The sequence below is a fragment of the Oncorhynchus mykiss genome, chromosome 17 (genome assembly GCF_057628025.1).
Source record: "Oncorhynchus mykiss isolate SJ-2025 chromosome 17, ASM5762802v1, whole genome shotgun sequence".
Taxonomy (NCBI): domain Eukaryota; kingdom Metazoa; phylum Chordata; class Actinopteri; order Salmoniformes; family Salmonidae; genus Oncorhynchus; species Oncorhynchus mykiss.
In genome coordinates this window covers 18,713,229-18,724,923 of record NC_143038.1, presented here as the reverse complement: position 1 = coordinate 18,724,923, position 11,695 = coordinate 18,713,229, and the positions used below count along the sequence as shown (strand labels likewise).

The window sequence follows — 11,695 nt, the reverse complement described above, 5'->3', positions numbered from 1 at the left end:
TTAAAGAGTTTAATGGTTTGATAAGAGAAAATTGAGAATGGATCAACAACATTGTAGTTACACGGAACTGTAAATGTAATAGAAATGAATCGTAAATAATGTATTGTGTCATTTTGGTGTCACTTTATTGTAAATAAGAATAGAATAACATGATTAAAGATAATCATGAATGAATTGTGAATTATGATGAGTGAGTAAGTTACAGAGGTATAAATATCATACCCCCCAAAAATGCTAACCTCCCCTATTATTGATAATGGTGAGAGGTTAGCATGTCTTGGGGGTATGATCCTCTGTAACTTTCTCACTCATCATTATTCATGATTCATTCATGATAATCCATAATCATGGTAGCATCCACATTAATGTAGAAGTGTTCGGAAAAATACTCAATTCTTATTTACAATAAAATTACTCCAAAATATTTACCATTCATTACCCTTAAATAAAAGGTGACATTCTGTACAGTCACCCCATATGAAACATTCTATCTCAAATCCAAAATGCTGGAGTATAGAGCCAAAGTAAAAGTTGTAGCTTCACTGTCAAAATAAATACGTAGGGAAGTGTACGTACGTGAGTGAAGAAAAGTACGTCACGTCACACCCTTTTATGGTGACAGGTCACATGGGTACAGTAAGGGTGTGGCATCACTGTAAACATCTTTGACATTAAGCATCTCAATCATATCACGTGAAAGGGAAGGAGTTCCCATAGGTCGTTTGGTGACCCATTACTCTACTCAGATACTCTACTCAGAGAAAGAACCAAGGTTACATCCGTAGCCCAGCATTTTCATGTCTGTATTTATTCAAATGGTAAATACAACTAGAGAGTAACTTCAAAATATACTCATAGCATCTCTGAATCTTTATGTGGCATTCCTCCTCCAGACCTGATTGAGGGCTAAAAGGCTCCATAACATCAGCTGCCCAGCTGCTTCCCTTTGTCGCGTTTCCTATTAGGACCAGACGATAAAGCTTCCTGAACTGAAAGAGTTACAACGGTTAACAGAATTATCTTCAATTGGATTATTTTAAGTTTGTTTTTCTTTATTGAAATTACATGGCATGCACAAGTAATCTCCCGATATCCTGGGGACCTGGATCAATGTTGAATATTGCAGTGCATCCAGTGTGACCATGCTGATTAAGAGGTTATACACCACAGTGTATTTCACAACAGGAGGTTTTAAAACTTAACCAAATATAAGAGATGTTATACCCTCTAAATAATCAGATACTCTATCCACCACATTTATATGTGTACTACATTTAGTGTGTATACTGTATTCGTTTTTTACATGCACTTTATACATTCGGCGAAGTAGTCGAAACAAGGGCAGATATTTATGACATACGCTACTGAAAAGGATGCTCTAAGCTAGTGTTGAAGATCAAGTCTCCCTTGAGCCGCATGATTGACAGACCAGTCATCATTTTCTGTAGGGTGGGGGGGTCTGAAGTCCGATTCCTTAAGTGATTTATTTTTTTAGACACAGCAGTGGGAATGTCGTCAGGGAAAAATATGAAGAGGGGCAAACGTGGAGGTGTTGAGGCTGGGCTGGGGATGTGAGCCTGGGCCATTGCTGCCACTGTTGAGGCTGGGCAGGGGGTGTTGGAGCTGGGCCTGGTGCTGCCCCTGTTGAGGCAGGGCTGGGGGTGTTGAAGCTGGGCCTGGTGCTGCCCCTGTTGAGGAAGATCTGAGGATGTTGAGGCTGGGCATGGGACTACCCCTGTTGAAGCTGGGCTGAGGGTATTTAGTCTGGGCCTTTTGAGGCTGAGCTTGGTGTGTGGAGGCTGGTCCAGGTGCTGCCCCTGTTGAGGCTGGTGCTGGTGGCCCTGTTAGGCCCTGTGTGCTGGGGCCTAATGCTCTCCTGCCCTGAAGGGTGAAAGGAACCACTTACTGTACATACAGTACACATATATAGCAACACAAGAATATAGATGAAGAGAGTAAGCAGTACCTGAACATATAGAAGAGCAGGTAAGCACTCCAGGCTCTGGTCCTCAGCACAGTGACTTCATTGGACATTGACACTTGGCTGTCGTTACAGCAGAACCAGTTTCCACTTGCATTCAAGATGTCACTAATGTAGTGCCCTGTGGCACAAAGAAGACAGACATGAGGTCAAGGGTCAGGCTCTTGTGGGTAATGGAGTGTGTTATAACAGTTAAACAGTTCATTTGGAAGGTATTTTATCTGTTACATGTGTCAAGTTTGGAAATCAGAGATAAAGAAATACACGTGGTATATAATTAGGCATGCCTCTCCATTCCTTTGGATTAAATTGTGTGAACTCTAAACATATTGCTTGTCGGGATGGCACTTCGCTCTGAAGCCTGCAGCCTTGCTCGCTTAGCCGAAGTAGCTATTGGAGGGTCTAATTATCCCCTACACCAGGGTTTCCCAACTGGCGGCCCGTGGGATGAATTTGGCCCACGGGTGATTTTATTTGCCCCCCCCCCATGTTTTCTGACTAAAAAAATATATAATTGTTAAAAGACTGTAAAAACACCAGCAAATCAGTTCCAGGTGATTTTCATTTTGGAAATCTGTTCCAAACTATTCCCACGCACAATAAAGAGATATACGTGATTGTACACAAATGTAAGCAAGGTTTGGAAATAGTCAAATATAATATCTGTTTGGGCTTCTTAAGGTCAATTTGCAGTCTACAAATTATTATTATCCCCGGCCTTCACCCTGGATACTTGTCTATATGGCAGAGGCGCACGTGAACGCGCAAATTGAGGGCCGAGGAGAAGGGAGTGATTTGGGATTCAGCATATGCCATATGTACTGTGCATCTGCATGTGTGTGTTTTAAGGTATTTACTTACCGGAGTTTGCGGATCCTCCCAAATGAGAGACTACGCCAGTCAGCTGGTAGTAGCCAATCACTGACTTCACTGGCTGCTGCTTCTGTAAGAAAACACCAGGGCTAAACCCTACGTGCTGACTTTGAAAGTGAGTGCTAGGCTGCTTAGCAAGGTGCGCTCAGAGCTGAAGTCCAATGAGAGGTGATTGTAGTCCTCTCTGGTGGACGACTCGCGCCCACAGCTTCAGAAGCAGGACAAAGAGAAGAAAAATGCATCAGGTTTCTGTTTCAGGTCTTTACAATGTTATGCCATGTGTTTTGTAATATAATTTGAAGAAAGATAATGTTACCAGTAGATACATTACAACCAATGGGAGCTCTTACCTGGTACATGTGCGCACTGAGACAAGCTGGAACTCCAGCTGGGAAACAGGGCAGGTATAGTTCACCCCGAGTGTCTTCAGTATCATGCCCTCCTCCTTCAGCTGGCACAGCATATTCACAAGTAACTCGTGTGCGTCCTATGATGAGAAAGAAAAATACCAAGATAAAATCTAATTATTGAGAGAAAATGAACCCTTGCAAAAAGAGTGCATGTTCAGAAGAGAGTAGTGCCTCAGTTACCTGTTGCGTATCCCCCAGATACTTCAAATCATATCCCGACAAGGAGTACTTGACCTTCCACATGAGGTCTGCTTTTGAGTCCTGGTTTGCGCCACTGTCAGGTAGACCCAAACGGTGCACATCAGACAGACAGACACCTGTAGGGGAGACAGAGAGTAAATTAGCAGCTGACTGGATGGTGTCAACCTACTGGCTTACGGCTGAAGAGGCAGATGAGTATATCCAAATATTTTTTATCTTGCGCCACCCCATCATTAGAAATGATTAATTCGATTCAATATAATTTCACCTTTGAGGACTGACAATGAGGCAAAGCAACAAAAATGTGCTGTTTATTCTCCTAAGATATTTGGTTTGGATACTGCTCTCATTTCCAGAGCATTTTAAAAGCTACCAAATGTCCCATACTAATGTGGAATGTTCAGTCAATGACCTGTATGGGTAATGTAGTCATTCTACAGTTTCCAAATTGGCTTACAAATATCTACATCATAATCATTGTGTCATTGTTGTTCCCCTGGGTTATGAAGATTCCCGAAAACAAAATGGAAATAAATAAATAAATGCAGCGGAATATGAAGTGGTTATGCTTAGGGAAAAGGTTAGCAAAAATGCTTTCCTAACCTGCTACGAAAATCACTTTCTATAGAAGTGGCATGAAGAGTGTGTCCCTCCTTGAATTTATGAACACAAATAATGGGTGGGTGGGGGTGTGTCTACTTTTGTGCCTTCCCTTACCTGAGCAGGTTGGAGAAGGGGGAGGAGCTCCAGAGTTGTTCCTGGCATAGGATTTCCTTTGAGAAGGAAGGCAGGACCAGGAGGCACTGCAGGGTGGCGTTTAAGAAGCAAGTGTTGCCAATGTTAGGCAACCTGTGAAGAAGAACCAGCCATCAGTACACACATAGAGATACAATATCATAGAAACATTGAGTGGCCTATGTCATAAACCTTCATAACTCTAGAAAGTGTTGACAATGGCAGCCATCTTGGTCAGGGATAAGTTCTGTCACTCTATGAGTACACAAAGAAATGGATGTCCTTTAGACCAAGATTAGCATAATTCATTGGTTTATAAATATCTAATAAAACTGACATGCTTGATAGTAAGCCCCATCCCCATAGTATATCAGACATTGATCTCTAAACAATAAAGAGTTTATTTTCAATGCATCTGCATTGTGTTGTGGTTGCATTTGCGGTGTGTTTTGGTTTACCCAAGAAGTTCCATGTTGACCAGGGCCCCCCGTTCTCCTCTGGCCCCCTGGGTCTCCTCTGACCTTCTGGTGGCTGAGCTGGCCCTGGGAAGAGTCTGGCTTCTGGCACCTGAGCCTGACCTCTGGGGTCTTGGGCTAGAGTGGTCCTGAAGAGACAGAGGTCTGAAGGAAGGAGAGAAACAGGTGTAAAGCTTCCAAAGCAGAGATAGTATCACTCTACACAGTATCTCTCTTAAATACTATACTGTACTATAAACACAGTCTGAGTAGTTATGAATGTATTGATGACCATATAAATGCAGTGTACTAAGTAGACCAGGGCAATAGGTTAGTACTCTATTTATCCACTAGATGTGATTAGAAGAGCCTAAAACTGCAGTTTGAGGAAAATAACTTTCTGGGACTGTGTTATCAAGCGTCTCAGAGTAGGAGTTTGATCTAGGATCATTATTTCCTTTTAGATCATAATAAATCAGATTATTATGGACAGAGAGGACCTGATCCTAGATTAGCTCTCATACTCTTGATTAACACTGGCCCTGTAGCTCTAAAGCCAACTCTTCAAGGGGACTCTAGGATGGCACTGTACTTATTTTTGTTTGAATTACCTGACTGTTGCACCCTCTTGGCTGGTGTCTCCATCACTGGACACCACTGGAGAGGATTTCACTGGGGAAGGGTGTTTGGCAGGTGACCTGGGGAGAGAGGGCTGTTTAGCAGGAGAGCAAGGCTGAGAGGAACAGTTAACAGGAGAGGGAGGTGGATAGAGGGAGGAGAGTTGGTCAGAGGGTGAGGGGTCAGAGGTGGCGGAGGCATTCCGTTCAGAATGGTCAGTTGGAATTGGAGAGGGGGATGAAGTGCTACTCTCCTTCTTATTTTGTGTCTTCTGCTCCACATCAATTGAATTGGCTTTCTGCCGTTTTTTCTGTTGACAAGAATATGTGTTAGTGCTAAATATTTTTTCCCCGATCCCCAGCCAATGTAGGAAAATAAATGTGTGTGGGGGGGGGGGGGGTCATTCCATTCCATTAAATTATTAGCTATCTATCCTCAACCTCAAATAACACAGTATAGACAAGTTACATTGAGTGACATTTGCAAAAGCTGAACTTCATATACATTTCATGTACACTTTTTATGTATTCGTCCATCAGAATCTACTTTTACTTAATTCTTTCCACTAGGTCTAAGAGAAAAATACTACTCCAGAATTGAAGTAGTTGTTAATTGATTAAATGACCTGATTTCATACCCTTTTGCACCAGCAGAAACAAGCCATGTCGATAACCAATTAAGACTGATACATATCCACATTACATCATTTTTCAAATTGGCTTTAAGACCATTGTGATGTCATCGGTCATGTATGACACCACAGTCTGGCAACCCAATCTAGAATTGTTTAAAATATAGAGTTCAATTATCAAATATGTTTTATTGAAAGCAAAGTTCTGCAGTATACATACAATATTGTAGATATGCTCCATTGTTTTCTTGTTCCTTTTTTTACATACATTTTTTATATATTGTTCATTTGAATGCATTTTAAGTGCCTTCATCTTCCCTGTTTTTTGATAGCTTCCATGTTGTTTGTGGGTTGGTCATCGGTTTATTGAAATGCTAAATGGTTTTTCTCATATTCCCCAGCAGATGGACAAGGGTTGGTCAAAAGAATGTGAACAGGTTTAGCCTAAACCTCAAATAACAATCCAGATTGGTTAGGGACAGTTTTCCATATTCAATCTTGCCCTGAGGGCAGCTCTGCCTCAAGGGCAGAATGAATGTGATTGGTTCAATTAAAGCTCAATGGTCAGTGGGCAGAGCTTAAAGTGCCCATTGAAAGTTAATAACCAATCTGATGGAGCTTAAGAATTTTGAAAAGACTAAATGACCAAATGTTGCACAATCCAGGTGTGGAAAGCTCCTAGATTTACTCAGAAATACTCACAGCTGTAATCGCTGCCAAACGTGCTTCAACAAAGTATCGACTTAGTGGTGTGAATACTTACAGTATGTAAATAGAATATTTTATTTAATTTTCAATACATTTGCAAACATTAAAAAAAATATATGTTTTAACTTTGTCGTTATGGGGTATTTTGTATAATTGGGTGAGAGAAAAAATATATTTACTCAATTCTAAATGCAGGCTGTAACACAACAAAATGTGGAAAAAGTCTAGGGGTGTGAATACTTTCTGAAGGCACTGTATGTGAAGATGAATCCACTAATTAAGTTACTCTGGTTAGGAGCGTCTGCTAAATGACTCAAATGTAAATATAATAGAAATTCATTGTAAATAATGTATTGTGTCACGTTGGATTCACTTATTGTAAATAAGAATAGAATACCATGATTAAAGATAGTCATGAATGAATCGTGAATAACGATGAATGAGAAAGTTTGAGGTATAAATATATAACCTCCCCGATGTAAGAATATTTTAAGATAATACACAACGCAGAGGACTAGAGGTCAATAGGGAATTAACGATCAATGGAAATAGTTGTTTTTCAGTTCAACATCTGTTTAGAATCTGTGTAGGAATTTCAGTCCTGTACTCATAGCTACATATGTCAAGTTGTCATTGGTCCAAATACATTGAGCCTGAAACAGGATACTTGTTATTTGCAGGAATGCAATCTGGTGAGGGCCCAAAAAGGTGACACTTTCGTTTTGTTGCACTGAAACATGCAAAAGAAATCCCTGCTAGTGTCACGCCCTGACCTTAGAGATCCTTATTATTCTCTACGTTTGGTTAGGTCAGGGTGGGAAAGTCTATGTTTTCTGTTTCTTTGTTTTTGGCGTGTGGAGTGTGGTTCCCAATCAGAGGCAGCTGTCTATCGTTGTCTCTGATTGGGGATCATACTTAGGCAGCCCTTTTTCCCACCATTAGGTTGTGGGATCTTGTTTTCTGTTTAGTTTCTGTAGCCTGACAGAACTGTGCGTTTTCGTTTTTTTGACCAATGTTATTTTGTTTGGTGTCATCAATAAAGATACGATGTACGCCTACCACGCTGCGCCTTGGTTTCCTTCTACTAACGAGAGCCGTTACAGCTAGGGAGAAGTGCAGGTTTTAACTAATTAAACAACAAAGAATATGATCTACATGATCATTCTCTGTGTGTAAAATAAAAACTGTTTAATGTGAACCTAACTCAAAGCTAAAAAAATATATAAAGAAAGCAGTCCAATGTTATTTTTTACCTTGACTTTACTGCAAATGACACTCAAGTCTCGAGAAAAAACAATACACTAATGTTACAGTTAGCCATGACAGCCTTTATAATGCAACACTTATGACCACACACATCTAAATATTGCACTTGGGAAAAAAACATCTTAACCCTTGGATGCAATGCTGGTCAAATTTACCGTTCCTAGTGTTTTTTTTTGCTGTATTAACCACCACCCCCCCCCAAATGTTCTAACATCCTAGTTTTGTTTTTTAATTTCTTATTTTTTAAGTAAAAAGAGTTTTTGCATCACTACCCCAAGTTTTTAAATGTGGGGTCAAATATGACCCGTATGTATTTCCTATGGAATTCACTGCATTGCGTCGTCAAATTGACCTTTCTTTTTGCTACAAAAATAAAATCCATTTAATTAATATAATATTTATTAAATATCTTGTTTTTAATGTTCATTAATCACAGTTTTCATTTCTCCTTTTTAACTAATTGAGTAAAAGGAGTTTCATTAGGAGGCTCATAAGAATGTTGCCAGATATACAACCAAAAAGGTTTTACAGATGTCAATCTGAGGTATCCAATTCAGATGACAGACTACAGTTGAAGTCGGAAGCTTACATACACCTTAGGAAAATACATTTAAAATCAGTTTTTCACAATTCCTGACATTTAATTCTAGTAAAAATGCCCTGTCTTAGGTCAGTTAGGATCACCACTTTATTATAAGAATTTGAAATGTCAGAATAATAGAGAATCATTTATTTCAGCTTTCATCACATTCCCAGTGGGTCAGAAGTTTACATACACAATTAGTATTTGGCAGCATTGCCTTTAAATTGTTTAACTTGGGTCAAACGTTTCGGGTAGTCTTCCACAAGCTTCCCACAATAAGTTGGGTGAATTTTGACCCATTCCTCCTTACAGAGCTGATGTAACTGAGTCAGGTTTGTAGGCCTCCTTGCTCGCACATGCTTTTTCAGTTCTGTCCACAAATTTGGAATTGGAAGTATGCTTGGGGTCATTGTCCACTTGGAAGACCCATTTGCGGCCAAGCTTTAACTTCCTGACTGATGTCTTGAGATGTTGCTTCAATATATCCACATAATTGTCCTACCTCATGATGCCATCTATTTTGTGAAGTGCACCAGTCCCTCCTCGCAGCAAAGCGCCCCCACAACAGGACGCTGCCACCCCCGTGCTTCACGGTTGGGATGATGTTCTTCGGCTTGCAAGCCTCCCCCTTTTCCTCCAAACATAACGATGGTCATTATGGCCAAACATTTCTATTTTTCTTTCATCAGACTAGTGGACATTTCTCCAAAAAGTATGATCTTTGTCCCTATGTGCAGTTGCAAACCGTAGTCTGGCTTTTTTATGGCGGTTTTGGAGCAGTGTCTGCTTCCTTGCTGAGCGGCCTTTCAGGTTATGTCAATATAGGACTCATTTTACTGTGGATATAGATACTTTTGTACATGTTTAGATACTTTTGCTGTTGTTCTGGGATTGATTTGCACACTAAAGTACGTTCATCTCTAGGAGACACCGCTTATCCTTCCTGAGCGGAATGACAGCTGCGTGGTCCCATGGTGTTAATACTTGCATACTATTGTTTGTACAGGCACTGAGTTTGAAGGTAGGCCTTGAAATCCATCCACAGGTACACCTCCAATTGACTCAAATGATGTCAATTAGCCTATCAGAAGCTTCTAAAGCCATGACATCATTTTCAGGAATTTTCCAAGCTGTTTAAAGGCACAGTCAACTTAGTGTATGTAAACTTCTGACACACTTGAATTGTGATACAGTGAATTAAGTGAAATAATCTGTCTGTAAACAATTGTTGAAACAATTACTTGTGTCATGTACAAAGTAGATGTCCTAACTGACTTGCCAAAAAGATAGTTTGTTAACAAGAAATTTGTGGAGTGGTTGAAAAACAAGTTTTAATGACTCCAACCTAACATGCTAACCAGACCGGACACGTCTTGTGCGCAAGCGTTCCAAAATAAATTTAGAAATCCATGTTATTCAATTATTGCGCCACTGAGCATCTGGTTGCCACGGGCTAGAATAGAACTCCTTTCTATTTCTGTCACAGATCGCGCTGAAAGTCCTGCCTCTCCCATCTCCTCATTGGTTTATAGAAGCATGTACCCACGTGCCATCTCCTCATTGGTTATACCCACGCAGTCCAGTTGGTGGCGGAATGCACCTTAAAATGGTTGCTAACCGTCATATCAAGTCTGGAAGTTCTGCCTCCCATTAATTCATTGGATCTCACAACAAACATACGTCCCCTACTTCCTGTAAACAAAAGCCAACGTGGGTGCTTGAAAGATGGACGAGGAGAGATTTTTCGTCGAAGTAGAGAAGTACTCACTTTTATATGACCCGTCTTCAAAATTCTACAAGGATCCAACTAATAAAGATGCGTTATGGAGAGAGACTGCAAAGACCATGCACATTTCAGGTAAAGTATAACAACCCAATGTTCATCCTTGGTATAAAACGAACTAGCTAGCGTTAACTGAATGTAAATGCCATGTGTGCTGTATGCTTTTTTTAATACAGAAATGGTGGAATTGTACAATAGTTTTAAAGTGTAGAATGAATACACAAAACATATGAAGATGTCAAAGTTGATAAACTACACACACACACTCTCACACAGTACATCACACAGTACAAGTAGGCCTAGCCACAACCATTCTGTCCTGGAAGTCAATTATGCCTTCCACAGAGGTGAAATACTTAGTAAACTTTTCTCTGACAGAAACTGCCTCCTGACCTGCTCTGTTGGCCTGGATGACTATGCCTCTCATGCCTTGCCTCATCCCTGCCCCACCCTGCTGTAGCCACATTTCCACATCACAAGGCTTTGTGAGTTAGTTGTGGAGGATGCACATTGCAACCACTAGGGTATCAACCTTGCTTGGCAGTAGGTTTATTTTTTGGTAGAGGATCCTCCATCTGGCCGCAAGGATCCCAAATGCCTTCTCCACTGTCATTCTAGCTCGACAGAGACGATAGTTGAAGATTTCTTTCTGGTAGCTGATGTTATGCCCGGCATATGGCCTCATCAGGTAGGGCTTTAGTGGGAAGGCAGCGTCCCCCACCATTGTGTATGGTATCTTTCCTAAATCTTCGCCCCCAAGCAGGAAGGCATCTTGGGGCACCTGCAGGGTTTTTGATGCCATTGCCCTTCCAGGTGGGGAGTTAGCGTAGACTTCTCCGTCACTCTTTCTCCCAAAATCCCCCACTTGAATAGCTGTGAAGCGGTAATTGGCATCCACAAGGGCGAGTAACACCACAGAGAAGGTTCCTTTATAATTTAAAAAACGGCTCCCTGAGTTTGGTTGTTTGGTGATCATAATATGTTTTCCATCAACAGATCCCAAACAATTGGGAAAGTCCCATTTTTCATGAAACTCTTGAAGTTTATCTCCAGGCTTCCTCAGTTGGTCGTGGTAGATGGATCGGCAGCATCTTCCTCTCTATGGCCTCACAGGTCTCCATAATGCACTGCGACACTGTCTCAAATCCAAGACGATAGGTGAAGGCCAGGCTGCAAATAGTCTCCAGATGCCAAATACCCAGATGTTCACTTGGCTACGCATGCCTCTCTCTAATATCAATATGCCTTGTCCATTACTGTCCTTGCTAGTGATTACTGTCTTATTTCACTGTAGAGCCTCTAGCCCTGCTCAATATGCCTTAATTAACCAACCATGTTGTTCCACCTCCTACATATGCGATGACATCACCTGGTTTAAACATCTCTAGAGACTATATCTCTCTCTTCATTACTCAATGCCTAGGTTTACCTCCAATGTACTCACATCCTAC

The 11,695-nt window shown here is 40.9% G+C and overlaps 1 protein-coding gene across 1 annotated transcript; it reads right to left on the bottom strand.

Annotated features, from left to right (window-relative positions):
- Positions 1-782: 782 nt before the first annotated feature.
- Positions 783-11,046, bottom strand: LOC110493921 (uncharacterized). Its single transcript, XM_090206567.1, has 9 exons — positions 10,777-11,046; positions 5,267-5,583; positions 4,659-4,820; positions 4,183-4,314; positions 3,445-3,581; positions 3,205-3,341; positions 2,843-3,062; positions 1,967-2,102; positions 783-1,881 (listed from the first exon to the last, which is right to left on the bottom strand). The coding sequence occupies exons 1-5, from the start codon at positions 11,044-11,046 to the stop codon at positions 3,566-3,568; spliced, it is 897 nt and encodes a 298-aa protein (XP_090062693.1). The 3' UTR covers positions 783-1,881; positions 1,967-2,102; positions 2,843-3,062; positions 3,205-3,341; positions 3,445-3,565.
- Between the last annotated feature and the right edge of the window lie 649 nt (positions 11,047-11,695).